The 25783-nt window shown below is 57.3% G+C and overlaps 1 protein-coding gene across 1 annotated transcript; it reads left to right on the top strand.

The window, feature by feature from the left end:
- Nucleotides 1-4794: 4794 nt before the first annotated feature.
- Nucleotides 4795-7968, top strand: DAND5 (DAN domain BMP antagonist family member 5). Its single transcript, XM_047701194.1, has 2 exons — nt 4795-5121; nt 7723-7968. The coding sequence occupies exons 1-2, from the start codon at nt 4795-4797 to the stop codon at nt 7966-7968; spliced, it is 573 nt and encodes a 190-aa protein (XP_047557150.1).
- The last annotated feature ends 17815 nt before the right edge of the window (nt 7969-25783 follow it).

Here is a 25783-nt window from a genome sequence, read left to right as displayed (position 1 = left end):
GAGCTAGGATGACCCCTCGATCTCAGATTCCTAGGATCCAGAACCTGCGAGAAAATAAATTTCTGTTGAGGAAGCTCCCTAGTCTGTGGTCCTCTGGGATGGCAGCCTGAGCAAATTAATATGTACTTCATTCCTTTTTATGGCTGAATGATATTCCATAGTAGGGATCTTTTCTTTTGGGAGTAACAAGATGAAAAAGAACATAAATGTCCAAGACTAGAGAGCTGGTTAATGAAACTACTAAATATCCAAAGGATGGAATACTGTGCAGATGTTAAAAAAGAATAAAGGTCCTTTTGGGGCGCCTGGGTAGTTCAGTTGGTTAAGCGTCTGCCTTTGGCTCAGGTTGTGATCTCAGGGTCCTGGAATCAAGCCCCGCATTGGGCTCCTTGTTCAGCGGGGACTCTGCTTCTCCCTCTGCTTCTGCTCCTTCCCCCTCTGCTTGTGCTCTCTCTCTAAAAGAAGGAAAGGAAGGAAGGAAGGAAAGAGAAAGAATAAAGGTGCTCTATAGATCATGGTTCTCAGAGTTTGGTCCCCAGGCCAGCAGCAACCCCCCCCCCCAACCTGGAAACCTGTTAGAAATGCAGGTTCTTAACCTCCATCCCAGAATCAGATACTCTCCCATGAGCCTTCCAGGAGACACAGAAGCATTGCTGAGGTACCAGACTCCCTCCTGTATATGACCGTACACACTAGGAGTTCACAGCAGCCCCAACATGGTTTTTAAAAACACCAGTGCCTGGATCCCATCCCCAGAGATTCCACTGTAATTGATCTGGAGCAGGGTCTGGGAAGGAATCACCCAATTAGAACTGACTTTAATGGGCAGAGTCATGTTCCAGATTGTTCCTTGCAGGATTCATTGTGATGGGCAATGGAGAAATAAATTTGGGAGATACATGTGCAGCAGAATACTCTTCAGAGTAGAAATGAAGCAATATGGGATGCCTGGGTGGCTCAGTTGGTTAGGCGGCTGCCTTCAGCTCAGGTCATGATTCCAGCGTCCTGGGATCGAGTCCCGCATCGGGCTCCTTGCTCAGCAGGAGCCTGCTTCTCCCTCTGCCTGCCATTCTGTCTGCCTGTGCTTGCTCGCTCTCTCTCTGACAAATAAATAAAATCTTTAAAAAAAAAAAAATGAAGCAATATGAAGTGGATAGATGAAAGTTAAAAGGATGTGTGTGTGTGTGTGTGTGTATAATACCATGTATATTAAATTTAAAACAACAAAACAATTTTACGTATCCAAATGGATACATATGTAGTAGAACTATGAATACAGGCATGGGAATTAAAATTGATCAATTCAGGAATTAGGAACAAGTATAGCACCAGTTTCTCTCATATCTGTAATTTTTAATTTTTTAATTGGGATAATGAGTACAGGGGTGTTTGTTATATATATATATGTGTGTGTGTGTGTGTGTGTGTGTATGTATTTAAAAAATATTATTTATTTATTTATTTGGCACAGAGAGAGAGATCACAAGTGGGCAGAGAGGCAGGCAGAGAGAGAGGGAGAAGCAGGCTCCCTGCTGAGCAGAGAGCCAGATGCGGGGCTCGATCCCAGGACCCTGAGATCATGACCTGAGCTGAAGGCAGAGGCTTAACCCACTGAGCCACTCAGGAGCCCTATATTTTTATCTATACTTATTTGAATGTCTGAAATAGTTCACTTATAAAGCAAGGGGGCAGACCAATCGTATAGATTGCTTTCATTTGTACTTTTTTTCTTATGTTTCCTTTTGTATACTTAAAAATTTTTTTTTAAAGATTTTATTTATTCATTTGAGACAGATACAGAGAGAGAGAGAGAGAGCATGAGCAGGGGCGGGGAGATGAGGCAGAGGGAGAGGGAGAAGCAGAAGCAGGCTCCCCGCTGAGCCAGAAGCCAGATGTGGGGCTCGATCCCAGGATCCTGGGGAGATCATGATCTGAGCCAAAGGCAGAAGTTTAACCGACTGAGCCATCCAGGGGTCCCAAAACAATTTTTTTTTTTAAAAGTAGTCTCCACACCCAGTGTGTAGCCAGCCCATGGTGGATTGGAACTCAAGACCCTGAGATCAAGACCTGAGCTGAGATCAAGAGTGGGAAGCCTAACCAACTGAGCCACACAGACACCCCAAAGCAATGTTTAAACTCTAAAGTGAAGCCCTTCCCCAAAACAAAAACTTGCTGCTCTTTTCAACATGGAAATTCAAATGCAAATACAAGTAACACATAGCTGTAAATTCTTGTCCTCCTCCCTCAAAAGGTCAGCACACAATAAATATCCAGTTTTTTTTTTTTTTTTTTTTTTAAGATTTGTTCATTTGGCAGAGAGATAGAGAGCGCAAGCAGGCAGAGCACCACGGAGAGGCAGAAGCAGGCTCTCCGCTGAGCAGGGACCCTCCACTTGGGGCTCAATCCCAGGATCCTAGGATCATGACCTGAGCAGAAGGCAGACACTTAAGGACTGAGCCACCCAGGCACAACTAGACATCCAGTTCTGATTTTTTTTTAAACATTTTATTTAATTATTTGAGAGAAGAGAGAGACAGTGAGAGAGAGCATGAGCGAGGAGAAGGTCAGAGGGAGAAGCAGACTCCCCGTGGAGCTGGGAGCCTGATGTGGGACCCGATCCCGGGACTCCAGGACCATGACCTGAGCTGAAGGCAGTCGCCTAACCAACTGAGCCACCCAGGCGCCCCAGTTCTGATTTTTTTTTTAAAGATTTTATTTATTTATTTGACAGAGAGAAATCACAAGTAAGCAGAGAGGCAGGCAGAGAGAGAGGAGGAAGCAGGCTCCCTGCTGAGCAGAAGGCCCGATGCGGGGCTCGAACCCAGGACCTGGGATCATGACCTGAGCCGAAGGCAGCGGCTTAACCCACTGAGCCACTCAGGTGCCCCAGTTCTGATTTTTTTTAAACTTAATTTTTCTTGGTTATATTTCCAGGTAAAAAGGAGCTTCCTTAGCCCTGTACCACTGGGTAGCATTATGGGATTATGCCTGGTGAGTCTGGGGAACAGTGAGGAGGCCCCGTGTGGCTAGAGGGAGTGAGAAAGGGGGAGAGGATAGGAAAGCTGAGGTTGAGATAGTGGTGATAGGAACGGACAGAAAGACATCGGTGGACTGCCGTGAGGACTTGGGCTGTTACCCTGGGTGAAGTGGGAGCCCTGGAAGGTTCTGAGCAGAGGAGAGAAATACCTGGACACAAGTTTTCACCGGCGCCTTCTGGCTGCTGTGGAGGCAACAGACTTTGGGGAGAGGCGTGGGGGCGGGTGTAGCTGGAGCACCACAGTGGAGGGACAGTATTGGTTCAAGTGGGACATAATGGCTGTGTCCGGGTGGGGGAACGAGAGAGGAGTCAGAAGTAGATGGATTCTAGGTAGACTCTGAAGCGGACGGGACTTGCCGTCATATCAGATGGAGGGGAGGAGGGCGTCAGAGAAAGAGGGGTCAGCAGGGCTCCAAAGTTTGGGTCCTTGGCACCCGGCAGGAGCTGCCATCAGCTGGGTCTGGAGAACAGCGAGATGGCAGGTTGGGGGACGCCCAGGAGCTCACATGTAGCGGGGTGAGTGGGAAGCCCCCTTGCACCTCTGGCCAGGTGGGGGCATCCAGAAGGTAGACATCCTGGGCGCGGCGGCCGCGCAGTCCCGAGAGCTGCCGCCAGAGGGCGAGCGCGCCCCATCGCCCTCTGCAGCTCCGCGGGGCGCGGGAAGGACCGGCTCTGCCGCTTCTCACGGCCCTGCCGCCGGCAGCTCCTCGCCTGGGTGCGAAATGCGGGCCACAGAGGTGCCAGGGCCTGTCTCGGAGTCCCCGACCCCACCTCCAGGCCTCCCCGGGCCTCCAAAGCCTGGGACGCGGCTCCCAGCCTCTTTCTGTGTTTCCATCCCTCCAGCCTCCACCCCCCACCAGGCTGTTCCCACCACTTCCAACAGCAGCTCAAGGCTCTGCAAAAATGTCACCTCCTCGGGGAGGCCTTCTCTGACCACCCTGGGGGCAGAAGGCCCCGCCCTGACACCTGTAAGGCACATCCTATTTAAATAACTTCTTTACACTGAAGCCTCTGGAATCTTGTCTGTTTTCTGAACCTGTTTTCTGCACTGAAATGTCAAATGCACAGTGAGGATCCATTTCTGTCTGGCCCCCCCACCCCCCCACCCCCGGATCTCCAGGGCTCAGAATTATGCCTGGCCTCTAATAGGTGCTAAAGGAAAAGCAGCTCTAGAGATGTTCATCATAGTTTACTCGTAGTGCTACAGTGTATCAGCCTCTGCTCTAAGCTGTTTACCTAAAGGATCCCACCTGCCCAGGTAGGAAGTGTTAATAACACAAGGGTCTCTGTAACAGTAGAGGAAGCTGGGGCCCAGCATGGCTGAGGGGGTCGCACAGCCAGAAAGTTGCAATGCTGAGGCTGCCAGCGGGAGGCCTGGCTGCGATGGCTGGTTTTGCCCGCTGGAGGGAGGGTGCCCTGGACAGGAGAAGAAGCTCCCTTCCCCCACAGCCTCCAGGCATTGTGCCCCAGAGCCCCTGTGTTTTGAGTGGTGCCTTTCCCTGTTCCCACAGCCCACCCACCCACAGACCCAGCCCCCACCCAGAACCCTGGCAGGCTGAGGGGGAGGGGTGGGAAACCAGCAGGCCTTGGTTTATTTTCCTCCCCACTGTGGTGTCTCCTGCCAGAGCTGCGAGCTGCCCAGTTTGGGGGCAGGCCATTAAAAGCGGGTCCGAAAGGCCAAGACACCACTCACCAGACAGCAGGGTTGACTGCCCAGGACCCTGAGCCCAGTCCCAGACTGACTGACAGACGGACCGATGTTCCTCGGCCAGCTGACCACTCTCCTGAGCCTGCTCAGTGGGGCCTGGTTGCACACAGGCTCCGGGAGGCCTGGACTCCTGCGGCCCCCACCTCAGCTCTGGGATGCTACCAATCAGACCCGGGCCCTGGGCCGAGGGACCCTAGGTTTCCAGGGACAGTCCTCTGCCCTCAGCAGCTGGAAGGCCTTCTTGGGCCTGCAGAAAACTGGGCCGCTGGGGAGAGGTGGCCAGCACCATGGGCAGGAGATGGCCCCGACCGTGTCTCTGCCACTGGACCCACAGGAAGTGGCCCAGGAGATGTGCAAGGCTGTGCCCTACACTCAGGTGAGGGTGGGTGGGGGGAGGGGAGGGTGGAGTTTCAGCATGGGCAGAGGGCACAGACTGGGGTCCTGCACAGATCTGGGGTCAAGCCTGGGATCCATCTGCATGTCTCCTATCCTCAGTTTCTTCCTACTGAACCATGAGGTTTACCTCCATCCTGGTCTCCCACCCAAGTCTCTTTTCCCACTTAACAGCCAGAGGGCACCTGCGAATACCTGAGTCACATTCCCTTCCTCCTCCACTCAGAACCCTCCATGGCTTGGGGCACCTGGGTGGCTCAGTGGGTTGAGCCGCTGCCTTCGGCTCAGGTCATGATCTCAGAGTCCTGGGATCGAGCCCCGCTTCGCGTCAGGATCTCTGCTCGGCAGGGAGCCTGCTTCCTCCTCTCTCTGCCTGCCTCTCTGCCTGCTTGTGATCTGTCAAATAAATAAATAAAATCTTTAAAAAAAAAAAAAAAAAGAACCCTCCATGGCTCCCATTTCATCCAGAGCAAAAGCCTTGTCCTTCCCAAGGTCCAAAGGGCCCTGCACTCTCTGCCTGTCACTTCCTCGCCCTTGCCTCCTCTCTCTCCCCCTCACCCACTTCACTCCTGCCATACCAGCCACCTGGCTTTTTATCTGGACACACCCAATGTCACATCTACCTCAGGGCCTTTGCACTGGCTGTTCCCTTTTGCCTCTACCATTCCCTCCCAACTCCCCGAGCATTCTGTGGCTCCTTCTCTCACCTCCTTCAGGTTTTTACTCAGACATCATTTAAAAATGCAGCACCTGCCACCCTGTTGCCCGTTTCCTGCTTTATTTCTCACTGTGGAACACATCACCTAACATATAAAACTGATTTTGAAATTGCATTTATCGTGTCTCCCTCACTAGGATGTCTGCTCCAATAGGGCAGGGATTATATTATGCCTTATTTGCTTCTGTAGCCCCATCTCCAGGCCTGGGAGCAGAGCCAGGCACATGATAAGCCCTCAGTGTTTTTTGAATGAATAAATGAATGAATGAATGAATGATAGTATCTGCCCCCTAAGGGCTACAGGGCAGTTGAACGAGACAGGTATGGGTATGGGCACCCAGTTACTGCTCCGTAAGTGTTGTGAGAACTCAGACCATGTGTTTAGAACACCAGCTCTGGTGCCCGGTGTACCTGGCTTCAAGTTATGCCTTAACTAATGATTTCTGTGTGACCCGGGGGAAGTGGCTTCCCTTCTCTGAGCCTCATTTCCTATCTTTGCAACAACAGACTTAACAATAGACATGAATTTACGCAAGGTGTTTGGAGCCATGCCCTGCGAGGCATCCGTTCCCAGCACCCCCTGGCTTGTTATTCATTCAGCAAATTTTCGCTGAATCCAGGTGACGAGGGTGACTGCGTGACCTTGGACCAGCTACCTTGCCCTGAATCCTGCCCCAGTTGCCCCAGGCAGCCAGGCACACTGCACCCAGCGGAGGGAACCCCTGGCTTGGGATCCAGCTGTGTACCCTCTCCCAGAGCTGTAACTGCCCCAGGATGATGCAAAGAATTTCTAAGGGTTTGCAGTCCCTTCATTAAGGAGAGGGACTGCTCAGAGCCTCTGGTCTCCTCATATGTAAATGAGGATCCTAAGGTTCTGGCCTGGAGCATTGTGGGAGGAGTGAGTTCACCGAAGGTGAGCAGTGCGGCCCCTGGCCGGCCGTTAGGGCTCAGCAATGTCAGCTTTCGGCATGATGGGCCAGCTGAGCCGCCCGCCATAAACAAAGCAGAGAAGGTCCCTGTCTCCAGGTTTCTTATGTTCTAGGAGAGGAACATCCAAAGAGACAGAACTATAAATTACTAGCAGCCCGTGAAGAAAGAGATTGGCCGCAGGGATAGAGACCATCAGGGGGAGACACTTCCTGTGGGGGTGCTTCTGAGGAAGGAGCAGACGGGATGATCTCAGGGGAGGACGGAGGGAGGAGCTCAGGTGCAGGGCTCGGCAGGGGCAGGCAGGGGCAATGGGCCAGCGGTGGGCTTGTGTTTGGGGTACCAGAGGAGCAGTGAGGAGGCTGGGGCGGCTAGGGCAGAGTGAGGGGAGGGGGGTTGAGGAGGGTCGGGGTCGCAGGGCGGCAGGAATGCAGGGTTTAAACAGAGAAGGGCCATGATCTGGGGACGAGTTGATAAAGCCACGAAGTTGGAGGGGGCCCCAGGAGGAACTTTTATTGAAGGCCAACTGTGTGCCCAGCAAGGGGCTAAAGGCTTTCTGTTTAATCCCCCTAGGCTCCTATAACACCACCCCTTCCTGCCATCACTCCTTCCCGGAGGCGCAGGAGACTCCTCCCGATGCCAATCCCCAAGTGACCTCCTCATCGTCCCCTTCTCAGAAGAATCAGCCCTTCCCTCTAGTGCTCCTCTCTGTTGAAAGGGCTAGACTGATTTCTTTCTTGCCTGGCTGAACTTCCACCATTTCACAGGTGAGGAAACAGGACCAGAGAGGTTAAGGAGCTTGCTCCGAGTCACACAGCCAGGAGGTAGCATTCAGGACCAGAACCCAGGCCTCTAGAGGTGGGGTGGAAATGGATGGGAGATGATTCTCCCCATTCGGGCCCCAGACTCTACTGCCCTTGACCCATTTCCCGGCCCCAGGTGCTCTCCCAGCCCGGCTGCTCGTCAGTTCACCTCCGCAATCACCTCTGCTTTGGCCGCTGCTCCTCCCTCTACATCCCCAGCTCGCAGCCCACCCCGCTCATCCTCTGCAACAGCTGTGTGCCCGCTCGCAAGCGCCGGACCCCTGTCCTCCTGTGGTGTCGGGCGAGTCGCCCAGACTCCCGTCGACGGATGAAGACATCTACTGTGCTGGTTGAAGGCTGTCAGTGCAGCCCAAAGGCGTGATCTGAGCTTGATGGACAGACACACAGACGCAAACTCCTTGGAGAGATGGGGGAGGGAGGGATGTGCCCAGAAGACGCTGACCTGGATCATGAGCACTGGGTCAAGAGACTGGGGACACAGGGACAGCCAGACAGGGCTCCAGGGACACCAGATGTATCCCCACTGGGGAGGTGGGGGTGTGGACCACTCACAGTCATAGCACACACTTTTGGAGCACTCCGTTTGCCCTGTCCCGCACTAAGTGTTTGACACCCACTACCTCATGTCATCCTCGGAGCAGCCCAATGAGATGCGGGTTGGTATCATCCCATTTCACAGAGAAGGAAACTGAGGCTCTAGGAGGCAAAGTCACTTGCTCAGCTCACACAGCAATAAGTGACAGATCCGGCATTCGAATCCTAGGCCATGTGGCAACGAATTTTAACCACCAGGCTAGACCCCATCTCATAGAATGGAAGACACACTCCCAGCTACAGGGAGGACGGATGGTCCTGCACAGAGCAGGCGACACAGGGATGACCCATTCTTGGGACCTCAAGAAACCAAGGCAGGGAGGCCCACGGAGCTGTGGGGGGAAATGTGGGCTCCCCAAGTCAGGGGCAGGACCATGTGATCCCAGCTGCCCCTCTAGCCCCAGCCCCTTAAGTCTCCATACAGCCCCATACATAGTGTGGAATTAAACAGGAACCGCAATGGTTGGCCAAGCCCAGTTGTGCGTGTGCATGTCCGTGTCCGTGCATGTGTGTGTGTGTGTGTTCCTCCAACCAGGGTTCCCTGGGACCAGTGGCCCTGTGCTGGGGTGTGGGCATCAGGGGTGCTCCCTCCATAGCCTGGTACAGGGTCTGCGGCGCAGGAGGGCAGCCTGGCTCTGGGCGGCTGGAACCAGGGCCCTAGCAGATGGGCCCGTCTGGCACAGACGCAGGGACATGTGGCGCTGTCAAGGTTGCCTCCAAATGCCCCCCGGAGCGTGGGGTGGGTTGGGGGGGTGGCCAGGCCCCTCTCAGCCCTCTTCCTGCCTCAGGAAGGAAGGCCCCAGGTGAGGGGAGCAGAAGGAGGGGACCCGAGGAAACAGATGGGCCAGCAGGGCGTGGGAGCCTGTGACCTCTGACCCTACAGGCCTGCACAGCGGGGTGGGAACAGGCCAGGCCGCCAGCTCTCAAGGCAGGGCTCCAAGGGCCCTGGGTGGGGGAGGGTGGCACGGGCCCATAGGGGGCGCACTATCCCTCCTCCCTCCAGGGTTCTGGGCCAAAGCCCGGGCAGGGTCCGAGAGGGCAGCTCAGCCCTGGCACCGTGGGTACCCCTCTCTCTGGCAGGCACGAGGCGCCTGCTATCCCCCCCTTCAGCTGTGCCCACCTCCTGCCAGCCGGGGAGCCAGCTGGGAACCTTAGTGCCAGGGGGCCCCCGGAGTCCCTGCCCCCTCCTGGGCAGTGCCAGCCGGCCCCCACCCCCGCCCCCCAGGCCCAGTAATGGGTGGGTAATGAGTGCTGGGGGAGCGGGGGAGGGGCAAGGGATGCAGGTGCCACAGGCGCTGGCACGGGGGCCGCTAATCAGGTTTGCCAACGCCATCTGTCACCGCGCGAGCATCTGGGGCTCAAGGTGACCCTGTCACCCTCAGTTACAATTATGAGTTTGGCATCTGTATTAAAGCCCGCCAGCCGGCCAGGCAGGGGAGGGCTGGGGTGGGCACGGGGGTGCACGGCAAGCCCTGTCCCAGGGGTCCTGTTCCCAGGGGCTGCATAGTTGCCAAGGCGCGGGGCTTCTCCATGCTTGGGGGAGTTCGTGTGTGTGTGTGTGTGTGTGTGTGTGTGTGTGCATGTGTATGTGTGTATGCCTGTGCTAGCCTTCACAATCCTGTGAGTGTGTTTGGATGCAGGGCACAGAACCTGGGGCGTCCTGGGTTTTTGTGTCTCTGGGTATGGTGGCTGTGTGCCTGAGCTTGGTGGGATGGGTGGGGGTGCGGGGGGGAGCTCTGAGACTGCATGGGTGCACAGAAGAACATGGGTCCATGTGCTGGGAGAGGAGCATATGGCAGTTCTGGGTTTCTTTAGGTGATGCTGTGTTGCTAGGCTGTAAGTGTGTGTGTGTGTGTATGTGTGTGTGTGATTGTCCATGTGTATCTGTAGTGTGTGACGTTGTACGTGTGATGGTCACAGGCTGTAGGTTTTGGGGTGTGGGTCTGTAAGATCCTGTCGAAGTGTGTGTGTGTAAATACACAGGGACAGCAGCTGGGACCAAACCCTGATGCCTAGGGTCTAACGTGGGAGGCTTGGGGAATATTGGGACCTGGCTCCGAGGAGGGTTTTGGGCTCTGGGTCCTTGGTTTTAGATTCTGGGAGACAGGATGTAAATGTCTGGATTCTAGATCCTGAGCATTTGGATCTGGATTTTAAATTCTGGGACCTGAGTTCTGGGATCTAGATTCTAGATCTTGGCATCTGGGCATCTAGATTCAGATTCTGGATTCTGAACTCTGATTCTGAATTCTGGGATCTGGATTTCAAGCTCTGAATTCTGGGTCTGGGTTCTCGCTTCTGGACCTAGGCTTTCAGTCTCTCCAGGTCTCTGTACTAAGCCTGGGCCTATCCTCTCTGCCCTTCTATTCAGGCTGGGCCACTGGGCCGCCACCATCTCCCCACGTGATGGGTGCAGGGACCATACATGGCCACCAGGGGACACCCTTGGTCCAGGTTTGGGCCAAGTTGACCCAGACAGCCAGAAGTTAGGGGAACACCCTGGCCTGGCTTGACCCAGCTCTTTGAAGCAGAGTGAGGTGGGGTTTCACTTCCTTCCCTTCCCTTCCCAATCTCCACCAACGACAGTGTCTGTATGTGAAACATGGAGAACTGGACTGACCCTGCAGCCCCACAGACCCCCAATCTGGACTAGGGGACAGGAAGCCAGTCAGTGGGTCAGACCAGGGGGACAGCACATGTGTGTCGTAGAAGGTGTCACTGAATGTAGGGAGAGGTGTGCAGATGAGCGCATTCTGTGTCTGGGTGGGGGAAGTATGACAGTGTTCCCTGGAGGGTGAGCCTATGTGGTGATGTGTGACCATGTGTGACCAGGACCACATGTCTGGCAGGGTCCTCATGTGATGGCGCATCTGTGGGGCTCTGGTGTGGGGTATGAGTCCCTGTTGTGGGTGTGCCTGACTGTAGCCATGACTGTAAGTGTCTCTGGGTGTCCGTGGATGGATCAGTAGGTGTCACTGTGTCCGTGTCATGTCCCCAAGGACCGGATTTCTGTGTCGATGATCTCTTATAGAGGGTGTGTGGAGATGTGTAGGACAGAGGTTTGTCTTCTGAGAGTGTCAACCAGGGGGAGGCAAGTCATGGAAAGGGGAGTGGACAGAAAAATAAGGGGAGTGGAGAAGGGACTGAGGTGGGTGGGACCAGAGACCCAGGGAGCTTTCCCTTCATTTCCTTCCTGGGTCTCCCTGACCCTCCATCTGGCTGGGCTCCTCCCACCTCCTAGCATCTCCGACTTTGTCTCCGGGTCCTGGTCTTCTGCCTCCTCCCGTTGCCAGGCGCAGCGCCGGGCACAGTGGGCCTCTGTTTCCCCTCAGCCCTCATCTTCCGTCTTGCTCCCCTGCTCTGCCTCTCCTTGGCCCTCCTCTGTCAGACTTTTCCTCGTTTGGAGGAAACATTTTTCCCCATCTCACAGGCCTCTCCCATCTCTCTGTCTTTCCCCAGCTCGCTCTTCCCCTTGTCTTCTAAGTGTCTTTCTTTTCGCATCTACGGCTCTTTCTGTCTCTCCCTACCTCCTGTCTCTCCCTGTCTTCCCATCTCTCCCCATCTCTGTCTTTCTCCGCCCCGTCTCCCGGTCTCTGCTGGCCCGGGTGGGTCCGGGTGGGTCCTGGACAGCCTGGCCCGGGCGCCGCGACGAACAATGCCCCATTCACGCGGCCCGTCGGCGCCATGGCAACGCGCCCGCCCCGCCCTCCCCGCGCGGGCCGCGCGTGCCAAGAGGATGCCATGGTTACGTCAGGCGCGTGCCCGCCCCGCGCGCCGCCGCCCCGCGCGCTCTTGAAGGGGCCGGGCCAGCAGGGGGCGCCCGGCCGCAGCCTCTGCCTGGAGTCCGAAGGGACGTCACTTCACCCGGCCTTCAGGGACTCCGTGCCTCAGTTTCCCGTCCTGTAAAACATCAGGGGTGGGCCAAGTGAGATTGTGGTGGGTGGGTGCGTGCGTGTGTGTGAGAGAGAGAGCAAGAGAAAGTGAGAGAGACACAGAGATGGTCCATGAGGTCACTTTTTGGGGATTGTTGTGTGTCTGTGAGTTTGAGAGTCAGTGGAACTGTATGTATGAACATGTGGGTCCATGTTTGCACACTTATGTGGGTGTTTCATGAGAAGTAGCTTGTAGTTTGGAGGTGATCGTATGCCTGTGTGTGTGTGTGTGTGTGTGTGTGTTTTCATGCCTGTGTGTGATACTGTCTATGTAGTTTGGGTGCAATGGTGTATCTGCGTTTTTGTAGTCATGTGACTGTTTGTGTACCTCTGCTTTTGCATGTCGTGTGTGTGTGTGTGCGCGTGTGTTTTGTGTCTGTGGTTTTGGTGTGATTATGTGTGGTTGTGAGTTCATGGGATTGTGTGTGCGCCTTTATTTGCATGTCTGAGGTGTGTGTGTGTGTGTGTGTGTGCATGCGCGTGTGCGGTGGATGGCTGTGTTGTTGGGTGTGGTTTTGACTTTGTAGGACTGTTGTTTGTGTGTCTGGAGGTCCATGTTCACAGATTGGTGTGTATTTATGTGTGGAACTGGGGGTGGGCTCTGAGGACTGCTTGGGCTTGGCTGAGCCCCCCCCTCACCTGAGGGCCTCCTGGCACAGAAGGGGGTGCCCAGCTGCCTGGGACCTCCGACTCCCCACAGGTTCAAGTGTGCCCCAGCTGATGAATATTCATGAGTTGGGGGGGCTGGCACCCACTGCCTACAGCTGCGAGTCCATTAGCCCCCTGGCTCTCTACACTGACTGCAGCGGGCGGGCCGCGGGGCGGGGGGGTGTCAGATTGGGTCTGTCCCTGTCTCCATGACTTGCGAGGCTGGGGGGTATCCTAGTGACTATTGTGGGGGCCATGTCAGAATGCTTGGCTGCTTATGGGGACAGCTAAGGGGCTGTCTCAATGTTGTGACAGGCGCTGGGGAGAGCGACTGTTGTGTGACAGGATGTTCTTGTAACAGCGGTGGCGGCTGTCATCCACTGTTTCTTTGTAGCTCTGTCCAGGGACTCTGGGTGTTGTGTGGCGGTGTGAGATGTGTGCCTGTCACCTGCAATAGCGTGTATGTCCATAAGTATATGTCTTCAGAGTGTCTTTGGGCACTTCTGTAGTGGCCTGTACCTTCTGGCTGCCTGCTCTGTGACACCATAACAGGGAGGGTATGTCGTTGTGTTGCTGGAGTGACTGGTCTGGTTCAAATGTTGACTGAGGGACAGCTGTGTGCCACAGCCTGGGGATGAAGTGATCAGATCTGCTTCCCCTCCTTGTGACCGGGGGTGGGTGGGTGAGCAGTGACTCTGTGTGGCCACGTGGCAACCACAGCTGCAGGGGCACCCGGACCGGGCGTGTCACTGTGCCTCTGCTGGTCAGTGTGACGCTGAGGCAGTGCGAGGGTCAGCGTGTCAGGCTAGCTGTGAGGACACAGGAGACCATGTGGCCGAAGGCGTGTGTGACCAGAATTGTTGAGGGTGTGATGGTATTTCTGTGTGTAACAGCGTGGCTGAGGGTGTGACAGACAGTGTCGCTGGTTGAAGGTGTGACAGTGTGGCTCTGTGTGTGGTTGAAGGTGTGACAGCGTAACTATGTGTGACAGCATGTGTGACAGTGTGGTTGTGTGTGACAGTGTGACTGAGGATGAGATAGTGTGGCTATGTGCGTGGCTGTGTGATAGAAGGTGTGACAGTGACACTATGTGTGTGACAGTGTGTGTGATGACATGAGCCAAGGGGCTATGCCTGCCCCACCCCCATCCCCAGGCTGCACAGGGAGCCCAGCTACACTGTCACACACAACTACACTGTCACCTCCTCAGCCATGCTGTCACATACAGCCTTGCTGTCATACCTTCATGCTGGAGCAAGGGCCCTCATGGCACGAGACTGCCAGCTGCCCAACCTGGGGACACACGTGGGCCTGAGGCAGGGAAACCTAGAGAGCCAACCCCTAGTTGATCTGTCTTCTGCCTGTGGGCTGGGTTTGGGGAGTGGCCTCCAGATGCAGCAGGGATGGGTGTGGGGAGGGCTCCCGTGGTCTGGGGGACTCTGGCCTGGGCCCTGGTGTGTGGCTGGGTGGCCCCTGAGGCTTGGCTGGGGACATGGCACAGCCAGCCTCACCCCCCTGATACCTACTCCCTGGGTCAGCTGGGTGGTGGCAGCATACAGAGGCCCCATTCAGGAGCTCGGGCTAGGTTTCTAGGGTGGGGGGGGCGGGGGGGGGGCAGGGGGGCGGGTCTCCCGCCGCCTGCAAATGAAACATTTCCCCAATTCCTTCCCTTTGCCTCCAGATGAGTGCTGGCTGCGGGAGGCCTTGCTGCTTGCCTACCCTCTGCCCCAGCCAGGCTGTGCCACACACAGCACGTGGGAATGTGTGCCTGTAGGCCTTGTCTGCAGCTGGGGCTGGCCTGCACAGTCCCCTTTGTGATTTGGGGATGTTTATGTGTGTCTTTGGGTGTTGGTGTGACCAACTCTTTCTGTGTATAAACATTTATGATCGTAGGTGACCTTGTGTGTGTGTGTGTGTGTGATCTGTATATCTTCGTGCGACTTTGTGTGTGCGACATGTCTAGATGATTTGGGAAGCATCTGTGTGTGGGACCACACGGACTTGTCCCATATGAGATGTTGTGTGTGTACCTGTGTGACTTTGGGTGGCCTTGTGTGTATCTGTATAACTAGGCTCAGGGTGATTCCAGGAACCCGTGTAACTATGTCTCGGAATGTCTGAGTGTGTCTTTGTCTGTCAGTGTATATTTGAGTCTCTTTGGGGGGGTCTTTGTATGTCCCTGGGGTGTTATTGGTGTTACTCTGTGGATGGATCTGGGAAGATCTGTGTGGGATTGTATGTGTGTGTGTGTGTGTGTGTGTGCTATTCTGGAAGAGTGTGTGCCTGTGATGGGATGTGGTGATGGCTCTTCATATGACGACCCCCAGAGGAGGTCGTGTGTCCAAATGTGCCTGTGTGTCCTCGGGATTCTCTTGTGTGTGAAACGTGGTTCCAGGTGCCTGACCAGGTGTGCCCCGGGAGCAGGGCCCGTAATACCTCGGGCTCAGACCCCCTTAGGGACTCCCAGCTTGGGGTGAGGGCAGCAAGTACCAAGCTAGGACCCCAAGTTTGGGGCACAGACCATGCCTGCCAGGCGGGGCAGGGGAGACATTAGGCCCTCATGGAAAGTGAGGACTCCCAGACTTGTCAGGAAGGCCTAGAGTACCCCCTCCCTGACCCTGCCAGGATCCACAGGCTGGCTCTTGGCCTACCCTGCCAGATGTTTACCCACAGCCCCAAGAGGCCTGCCTGGCTGCCCCAGAACCCAGTGATGCCTGGCTCCATCCTCAGTAGCCCAGGACCTGGCCGCCAGAGCCCAGATGTTTCAGTGCCCTCTCCTCTACCAACCCCTAGCATTCTGGCCAGGTAATGCCATGGGCCTGGTTCCCGATCCTCCCTCCTCCTCATTCCCCCACACACCTGCATGGTAAGAACACACCTGCTACCAGCTGCAGCCAGGTGGGCAGTCCCGGCAGGGAGGAATGTGGGGGATTCCAGCTGTGGCATCCCAGCTGTGCCCAGCCTCCTGGCAGCGCCCTCCTCCTCCTCGGTTTCTCGAAGGCCAGGTGTGCCCTAAGACCTGAGTTCTGTGTGGGGAGGGGTGGAGGCACGGGTGTCCTCTAGGACAGCCCCCCTTTTTTTAGAGCGCCCCTTTGCCTCATAAAAATCCTCCCAGCTGGCAGCGGTAGTGAGGGGAGCAGAATGGATGCGTGTGTGTGTGTGTGTGTGTGTGTGCGCGCGCACATGATATGTGCACACAGGGTGGGGGTGTTGTGGGTAGGGGGAGGTGGTGTCAGCATGCAGAGAATTCTGAGTGCAGATATGTGCATGAACATGGGGTCAAGTGTTTTGTTTGTGTGAACATGAATGGGTGTAGTTTGCGACTAAATAAGGAAGTGAGTGTGTATATGCACACAGTGGTGTGAGAGTGTGTGTAAATGGAAGAATGGGTATTGTGTGTTTATGAATGGAAGGAGGGGTGTTGTGTGTGTATCTGGATGTTGTGTGACTGTGTGTGTGTGTAAATGGAAGGATGGATGTCCTGTGGGTGTGTGTATGGATGTTGTGTGATGTGTCTGTGTAAATGGAAGGATGCATGTCCTTTTTTGTGTGAATGTGTCTGAACGGACGGATGGGTATCCTGTTTCTGTGTGTGTGTCTGAATGGGCGTTGCCTGTGTGTGTTGTCAATGGAAGCATGTTCTGTGTGTGTATATAGATGTTGTATGTGTGTGTGTGTCTGTCTGAATGGAAGGATAGGTATTGCCTTGTGTGTTTGTGTGCACATGTGTGTGTGAGTATGAGCAGAGGGAGGAATGTTGTGGTGTGTGTATGTGAACAAAGGATGGATGGTGTGCGTGCATGTGCAAATGGAATGGTGGTGTGAGTGTGGGTGTGAGTGATTATGGGAAGCTGGTTCCAGCAGAGCCTAGGTTTGGGGACAGATGCAGGACCAGGAGGGAGATCAGCGAGTGGGGACACCCCAGCCCCGGGGTCTGGCATGACCGGCTGACGGGGCTGGGAGCGCAGGCCGTCTGGTGGGGGGAGGACCGGACCCAAGTTGGTGGGGGGGCTTCCGAGGAGAGCCGCCCTTCATGCCCATTTGCAGAGGAGGTCGGGCGGCGGAGGGTCTGCCTGGCTCTCGAGATCTCTCCCAATCCTCCCAGCTGTACTAAAGGTGCCAGATACCCAGCCCTCTCCATTTCTTTCCTGAGCTATCCAGGCCCCAGTCCTCCTTGATCTCTAAATCCCTTTCCTGTTCCTTCCTTCAGCCCCTCATGGTGCCCCCCCCCCCCGGTCCCCCATGCAGCATGCAGCCTGGCCCCTTCTCTGCAAACCATTGCTCACAATCGCCCCCCTCCCTTCCTCCTGCAGCGGTGCTGGGGAGGAGCAGCAGCAAAGGCCCTGAAACTTTAAACGGTGTTAAAAGTTTCTGTTTACGAGAAGCCCTTGAATTTTTAAGGACGTATCGATTCCCTCTGCCACGGCCTTGGATTGGGAGCGGCTGTGGCATAGTGGGGGAGGCCATGTGGGACCAGCAACATTCTAGGGACAGAGCCTATGAAGCGCTGAATGACAACACAGGGACCCAGACACACCCTCAGGCACACAGAGACCCCCTCCCTGGCACACGCACACACACACAGATCCTCATCACTGCTCCCGCCCCACAAAGACCACCCCACAGGAGCACACTCCTAGTAACACCCATGGACACTTTCTGCCACCCAGACCCCTATCACAGACAGACTCGCCGGGACTCTTGCCCACTTGCCCCCTTGGTCACTCACCCTCTGGGACACACAGACCCATATCCCTGCCACACATACACAAGGTCGTCACACGCCCATGACACTTTCAGACTGAAAGACCCTCGGAGCCGTCGTGCACGCTGTGCTCAGCTTGAAGCACACATGTTCATTCCCCCATGCACCCACGTCTCCAGGACTTCCTGCCAAGCCTAGGCCCCATCCACACGTGACTCCCACTAGAATGTCAGCCCTTGGAGGGCAGAACCTTTTATCTTGTTTCTTCCTGTGAGCCCAGCGCTCGACATGGGGCCTGGCAGGTGCTTACCCTCTCTGATTTGCAGACGCTCCCAAGCCCACAGAGAGACCCACCACGACACAATGCTGGTCCCCACAGAGAGACTCCTGTGTGTACACTGACCTGTGTTTCTGTGTACACCCAGACCCACACAGACACCTGAGGACACAACTCTAGTCATTCTGCCTCAGTGATGTAATATGACCACACACACACACACACACACACACACACACACCTGTGTCTGCTTGCAGGGACCCAAGGAGTATAGCCTTGGCAGCCCTGCACAGCCAACCCTGCGCAGCCAGCCCAGCACGAGCGCGCGTGCACACGCACACACCTGGGCACCCGCACCCCTCCCACAGACAACGCAAGGCTGAGCATTGCCACAGCTTCTTGGCCCCGGGAGGGTGAGAAGGTGTTGGCTGTACCTGGCAGCAGGAGAGAGCTTTGTCTCAGCAGGAGCTGCCCAGGGGCTGCAGGCAACGCCTCCCCGCCCACCTCAGGGGTCACCTAAGGGCTCCCCCTGCCCCACACCAGGGTTCTCAGTACCCACTTCTGACCCCGTTCCTTTCTGAGGGCTCAGGGGCTTGCATGAGAGACTGGAGTCTCACAGGGGTGGAGGTGGGGCAGAGTGTACGTGAACCTGAGGCCTCCATGCCCATTCTGTCCCTGCAGGCTGGGCTCTGTGGTGCCTGCTAGATCTGTGTATGTCCATGATTGGGGCCAAGTACAAGTGCATATGTGTGTTTTGTGTATTTGCAGGAGGGCGATAAGGCTGGGGTGTGGGAGGGGCCTGGGTGTGTGTATGTCATACCTGTGTGCATGGCTGGGTGATCCCCTGGACTACTGGTCAGTGTACACAAGGCCCAGGGGTCCATCTGGGCACCAGGTGTGTCCTGTATATGTCCTTGTATTGTTGTGACTGCCAATGTCAGTTTGTATCAGTGATACTTTGTATCTCTTTGTATCAGGGTCAGTGTGCTCCTTCCCTGTGTCATTGGGCATATGCATGCCATGCCTGTATCTGATGGCTTATGTTTGTTTGACAGTGTGTTAGCACATCTTCATTTTATTAGTGTCATTCTGTGTGCCCGGCTGGCTACTGCCAGGATGTTTCGGTGTGGCTTTGTGTGTGCCTGTGGGTGTCTATATATAGGAGTTGTATGTCTGGAGTGCGTCACAGTGTGGTTGTGTGATCATGCCTGTCAGTGTGTCAGCGTGAACCGTACGTGTCAGCACGCAAGGGTGTATGTGTCTCTTGGTGTGTATCAGTGTGTGTCCGTGGAAGGCCCGTGTTGGCCTGTCTAAGCATGGTTCATTGCTGGAATGCGTGTGTATAGGTTATCATCGTGTGATGGTGGGCCTGTGTGCCTGTCAGCGTGTGGGTCGCGGACTGGTGCACCAGGGTGTGTGTCTATGCTGTGTGTGTGTAGGTGTCTGTGTATGCTTCGTTGTTGGAACGTGGAACGTGTGGCAATGCGTTCTGTACGTGACATGTGTGGCGGGGTCCGAACCCTGCTGTGTGTCAGCGTGTGTCTGCGATGGAACGCGGGCCAGCACGTGTTGGGGTGGCTGTGTCGGTGTGCGCCCCCGCGCTCGTGTGTGCATGTGTGTGTGCATGTGTGTGTGTGTGTGTGCGCGCCGGCCGCCGCTCCCCCGCCCTGCCCGCCCCTCCCCGCGCCCCTCCTCCCGCCCGCGCCGCCCGCCCGCTCCCTCTCCCCGGAGTGCGCCGCTTCCAAACTTTGTCTAAACTTTCACTTTCACAGCGCGGCGGCGGCGGCGGCGTTGGCGGCGGCGGCGGGCGAGGGTGACCGGCCGAGCGGCGGCGGCATGGAGTAGACGCGCAGCGGCGGCGGCAGCAGCGGACGCGAGAGGCAGCGGCGAGCGCGGCGGCGGCGGCGGCGGCGGCGGCGGCCCCGGAGCCGGCGGGGCCGAGCCTGCGAGCGGCGAGCGCGGGGCCGCGGGCCGGGCGGGCGCAGCGCGGCGGAGGCCGGAGGAGCCGAGCCGGAGCCGGAGCCCGAGCGCGGCCGCCGCCTGCCGGGCCTCCCCTCGCCGCGGCCGGCCGCCGCGCTCCCGCCTGGGCGCCCAGCTATGTACTCCCCGTACTGCCTCACCCAGGTACCGGCCGCCGCCCCTGGGCGACCGGGGAGGGGAGCGGGCGCAGGAGGCCGGCGGGCGGGCGGGAGGACGGACGGAGGGGGCGCGCGGCGGCCCGGGGTGGGGGGGGAGTGAGACTGCGGGCGGCCGAGGGGTGCAAGCCGTGCTGTGGGCAGTCCCTGCACGCAGGCGGGCGTCAGGGTGCGCGTGCGACCCTGGCCACCCGGAGGACTCCTGGTGGGGGCTCTGGGGGTGGCCGGCTGCGTGCGTGGCGCTGCCCCCGGAGCGAGGAGCGGGAGTGCGTGTGTGTGTGTGTGTGGTGCGTGCGTGTGCGCGCGCGCTCGACTGGGGTGCGGTGGGCTCCCGCCGACCGGTGGGCGACTGTGGCGTGCACCCGGGCAGCGTGGCCACTGGCAGTGGTTGCAGGGGTGACAGAGTGGCAGGGGGTGGTCCCGAGGGCTCGGAGCTGGGACTGGGTCCCGCGGCGCTCTGTGGGGCGGGCGCAGCTTTTCCCGAGGGTGGCAGCGGCCGGTATGCTTGGTGGCGGCCCCAGCGTGCAGCCGGGGTGCCCGGGGCCGGCCGAGCGGCCCGGGCGTCGCCCCAAAGTCTTTGTTCAGGCCTCACATGGGAGCGGGGCTAAGAAAATGGCGGGGCTCCCAAATTTCGGAGGGTTAGGGGAGGGGAGGGAGGGACGGGCGCGCTGCCAGCCGGGGCCGCGCCTCTCGGCCGACCCTGGACGTCGCAGCCGCGGCCCCCCCACCGCCCCAAACTTTCCTCGGCGCAAACTTTCCGGCCCCAGCTACCCTGGCTGCGGCGCGGTGGACCGGGCGGGCCGGGGGAATCCCGTCCCGCTGCCCAGAGGCGGGAGGGGCGGGAGACAGCCGACAGCCGTGGATGCCGCCGACCGTGCTGCGGCCACACCGTCGGGTCAGCCATGGGCACAACAGAGCCGACCTTGGCGCGCTTCGCGAGCAGAGCGCGTCCCGCCTCCAGCGAACTTCCCTGAGCGGCGCTCGGCGACGGCAAAAGCGCGGGGGATGCCTGCCCTGCCACTCCACCTTCCCTGGGCCATGATACCCAGGCTCTGAGAGGGCACAAGAACTGTCCAGAGCCCCACAGTGGCCTTGGCAGTGCTGCCTGCGGGGGGCCAGGCTACTGCGGGCATTGCGGACTCAGAAGAGGGGACACCTGGGGACTGCCTAGCCCTGCCTGCCAGTAGGGCCTGCGTGTGTAAGGAGAATCTTTAGGCCAGGCCTGGGGTCCTAATTGTCTCCTCTGCCCAGCCTGAGTCCTGCCAGCCTTCTGCCAAGTGTGCCCACAGATGGGAGTGGGAGTCCAAGTGAATACGGCTGCTACCAGGTGGCAGAGGGTGGCGAGGGGCGAGAGAGTTTGTTGGGGTTGTGTGTCAGCCGTGGCTGCACCACACTCCTAGATCCACAGATGCAAGTGCGTATGTGTGTGTCAATCTTGGGGTCTGCATGTGGCTTCCATGAGTTGGCGGGGGGGCAGGCCTGCATGGTACCGACGTGTGTGTGGCCCAGGGAGCAGGTTTTCCTGTGCAAAACTGGGTGTGAATGTCGGTGAGGGTACAAAGGTACATATATGTATCACAGTATGCATGTAGGTGTAAGCAGGCACTCTGGCCACTGTGGCAGCCTGGGGGACCCCCCCAGATCTGTGCCTCTGATGGACCAATCACTCTATCTTGGGTCCCATGACAACCCTGCTCACCCAACAGGGTCTGAGCTGTGGCTGCCTTTGGGGATATGCTTGGCTGGACTACATGCTGGTGTTTTGGGGGCCTAGTGGGGTCAAGACCCCATGCTTGAGTCACCCCTTACCCGCCAACTACCCGCCCAGCAGCCTGGCCTGCCCCCTGAGACCTGGGTAAGACTTGGTACCCTGGGAAAGAAAATACCAGCCAGTCCACTGGTGATAAGACCAGGAAGGGTCTGGGGTAGCAACCAGACTCAGGGGCATGACCAAGGCTTGAGTCTGTGACACCCCAGATGGGAGCAAGGGCTCAGCTCTGTGTCACAGGCCTGATTGTGTCAGGGTGGATGGGGAGGAGGGGGCGCATGGTCTCTCTGGGTCGCACCCTTCAGCTCCACCGCGCAGGCGGCTGCTGTCAGCTGGTCAGCAGGGTCTGTCTGCCCCTCCCGACAGTCACATCTCTTGGATCCAGAGTCTCTGTTTTTACAAATCTTTCTGCTTCCGTAATTTGCCCTGCCAGTCTCTGTCTTTTTCTCTGTCTCTGTCTCTATATCTGGTTGCAATGCCCCTTTTCTGTCTCTCTCTCTTTCTCTGTCTCTTTCTTAGCCTCTGTCCTTCCATATCTTTGACTGTCCCTGTCTCTCCCTGTCTCTGTCTCTGACTTTGGTTCTGGCCGCGTCTCTGCTTCCCCCCACCCCCCGCCATGAGTCTCGGACTCTCTCTGTCTCTCTGGCCTCTCTCTCTCTCTCTCTCTCTCTCGCTCTCTCGCTCTCTCTCCCCCTTTTCTTTTTTTCAAGCCAGAATTGGCTTCGATTTTAAAGTCAATAAATGATTGAGCAGGAACGAGCTTGGAGCAGCGGGGCCCTGGCGGGGAAAGGCACTGTGGGCGAGGGGGAAGGGCGGGGGTGGGGGGGGGGAATCTCCTTCTGGAAAAAGCATCGAAATCCAGGGCGGCTGGGCGGGGCGCTTGCTGGCGCTGCTTGAGCCCACTGCGGCCCTAGGCCTGAGTCCTCGGCAGACAGGAGGGGGTGGATGGATGGGACCCCTTCCCCAGCAAATAGACGCACACCAGAATGAGGACATACATTACATCACTGCCACCCCCAAAATGGGGGCATGAATGACCCACTCAGGCTGATCATCCGGACACACGGCCATGGAGGAGCCTGCAGACACAGGAAACGGTGGACCCGTGTTCACTCCCACCCCCAACACACACATAAATACACACGCGCACCCCCCTTGAGATGGGACATGTGTATCGGCATAGGCTTACGAAGACACAGCCATATCTCCCGGATACACTTGGATACACGCTGACTCAAGTGTGTGTTCACCCCTGCGCTTGCTCACACAGACTCAAGGACAGATAGATGGACAGACACATGCTTTTATGTAAGACGTAACCCTCTTGGCTCACCTGGGTGTGCACGCAGCCATGCACACGGGCCAACATTTCCTGCCACACAGCCACTCGAGCAGCAGAATGTTCACGCACCCCTGTTTTTGTGAAGCCGCACACACAATCCTTCCAGGGCAGGGGCTGTGGGCTGGGGCCTCCCCGATGCCCCCACCTCAGCTCTCTCCTTGGGGCACTGTGGCCACCTTTCTGTCCCCACAATGCTATTGCTCCCTGTCCTGGCACAGTGTAGCGCCCCCTTTTAATGGTGCCTTTCCCCCCTGGCTCTGGCCCTACCTGCTTCATGCCCGCTTCTGGGATAGGAGGTGTGTGTAGGCATGAGCGGGGATGGGGCAGGCCGTGCTCGGGGCTAGCTTGGACTCAGATGTTTTGAGGCTGGACCAGGCAGGCCATGCTTGGGGCCAAGGGCTCTGCTGGGTTAATTGGGGGGGTGGGCAGGATGCTCTCTTCTTGCTGGGTGCTGGAGTCAAAGTTCTTGCTGAGCCAGGAATGTCTTGTGAGGCCTCAAGGGTCCCCGATGGAGGCTGTGGGCGCAGAAGTCAAGAATTGGGCTTTGTCATTAGCTGGCACAGGGTTTGAACTCTGGGTCTGCATCTTCTAATCCTGTGACTTGAACTGCAGATTTTCCTGGTCCGTAAAATGGGTAATAAGAGCCCCTAACTCTTGGACTGTGATTAGGCTTTAGCACAGAGCCTAGCCTGTAGCACATGTTCAGGAAATGGAATGACTTGTCATCTTGGTTATCATCATTAGGTCTCCCCTAGGCCTTCCCAACTGAGGGAAGAGTACTTCTAGGCGGGTGGAAGGCAGGGAGGAGCACCTCCCAACCATAGAAGTCCTAGAAGACTGCCTGGAGGAGGAAGCCAGAAATGAGTTTGGGAGGAGGGAAGCCCGCTCATGGCCCAGACTTGGGTGGAGTCCTATTAGCCAGGCAGAGGGCAGCAGGGGTTCAAGCAGGGAGAGGGGATGTTGGGGGTGGGTAGGGGGCAGGAAGGGAGGGACAAGCCATGTAATGCCCCGTGGGGACCAGACACCTTTTTGGGGGCCACTGGTTACCCTGACCCTTTCCCTAGTCTCGACCCTAGCCTCAACCAGGCCCACTTTGGGGCTGGGCTCTGAGGCCTTGTTCCGGAGCATTCAGGAGCATCCAAACGTGAGAGGGGCGAAGAGCCTGGAGTTGGGGGTGGGTCTTGATGACTTCAGGGACGTCCGCATGGCTCCAGAGCTGCTTCTGCATTTGGACACGAGTGGTATCACCTGGGTCCACCATAGGGCTAGGACGCATATGGGGGATCCTATGTGGGCACCTGGCCGGGTTAGGCAGCCACTGGGGGTGTGCATAGGGGATGGGCACACAGCTGTGGCCGCCAGTGTAACTCCCCTGGTAGTTAGTGTCTGATCGCTGGCTTCCATCTGCAACCTGCTGGGAGCCTGGCCTTTTTTTTTTTTTTCCGTCTTGGTCCTTGTTCTATCTGCCCTTGAAGCACAAATTTGGGGTCTCTCACTTCCCTCCAGCTGGACCAAGAGAGGCAGAGGATGCACAGACACCTGTGTTTTCCTCCAACAAAGTGCAGAGGATGGGCTTCTGCGCCCCCCGCCACTGAGCTGGGGTAGGGGAAAGAAGGGTGTGTATTCATTTTCCCATCCCCAAAGCCCCAGATGTGGAGGCAAAGGAGCCAGGAGGAGGGCTGTGAATGGCTAACTGGCTTCTTCTGGATCTGTGTGTGTTCACTGGTGTGTCGGGCTTTAGAGCCACCATTTTGCTGTAGATGGCCATGTGGCGCAAGCGTCCCCACGGGTCCGTCTGCCAGTTTCCCCAGGTCTCCGAGTGTCCGTAATTGGGTGCTGCCTGCCTGTGTCTCCAGGGGTCATCCCAAGCTCCATCTCTCGGTATCTGGGAACCATAGAGTTGCGGGCATGTGTCCCTGTGTTTATCAGGTGCCTGGTGTCGTCTTTGTGTCATGGTGCCCCTGTGGCATGTCAGCGTGCCACTAAATGTATTCTCTGGCTGTCTGACAGTCACGGCCAAGGTTGTATCGGTGTGGCTTCCCATGCACGTCGACCTATGTTGGTGAACGTGTCAATGCCTGGGTCTCCGGGTGTCACCTGCCCCGTGGCATTTTGCATGCTGGGCTTGTCCCTGTGGCCACCAAAGCATATCTCACCACGAGGGCCGCCTCTCCTTGGCCCCCTTTGGCTTCCTGGCAGCGTGTGAAATGCCTGCTATGGCGGCCAGGCTAGCGGCTGGGAGCAGGCCGGCCTCTCCATGGCTTCCCATGAGGTCGGGCAGCCGCTGTGGCCCCACTGTGGGCCCCGCCCGTGCCCCTGGTCCGGCATGGACAGAAGCCCGTTGTGTGGCGAGGTGCGGGTGTGTGTTTGGGCCGCCCACAGGCCTCCCTCTGTCTGCCGGGTGCGCATTGATCTTGGCTTCTGCCTATGTCCGTCCTGGCCTGGCCAGCTGGGGTGTCCGGCTGTCTCTGTGGGCCTGAGCCCTCCACCCCCGCTGCCCCCACCATCAAGCCTGCCCTGGGTCCCACACCTCCCATGCCACCCGCTGTCCCTCCGAGGCTCTGAGAGCTCAGATTTGGAAACCGAGCCCCCCCCCTCTCTTTCTCTCCTCTCTCTCTCTCTCTTTCCTCCCTCTCTCCTCCCCTCCTCCCGCTCCCTCTCTCCCTCTCTCTCTCCTCCTGCCAAACGCGTCTTGGCTCCGTCTGAATATCTCTCCTCCTCGATTTTTGGCTCCAGCTCTGGGCGCGTTCACTAAAAGAAGGGCTAGCTCCCCCC

This window comes from Lutra lutra, chromosome 1 (genome assembly GCF_902655055.1).
Source record: "Lutra lutra chromosome 1, mLutLut1.2, whole genome shotgun sequence".
Lineage (NCBI taxonomy): Eukaryota > Metazoa > Chordata > Mammalia > Carnivora > Mustelidae > Lutra > Lutra lutra.
This window is presented reverse-complemented; position numbering and strand designations above follow the sequence as displayed.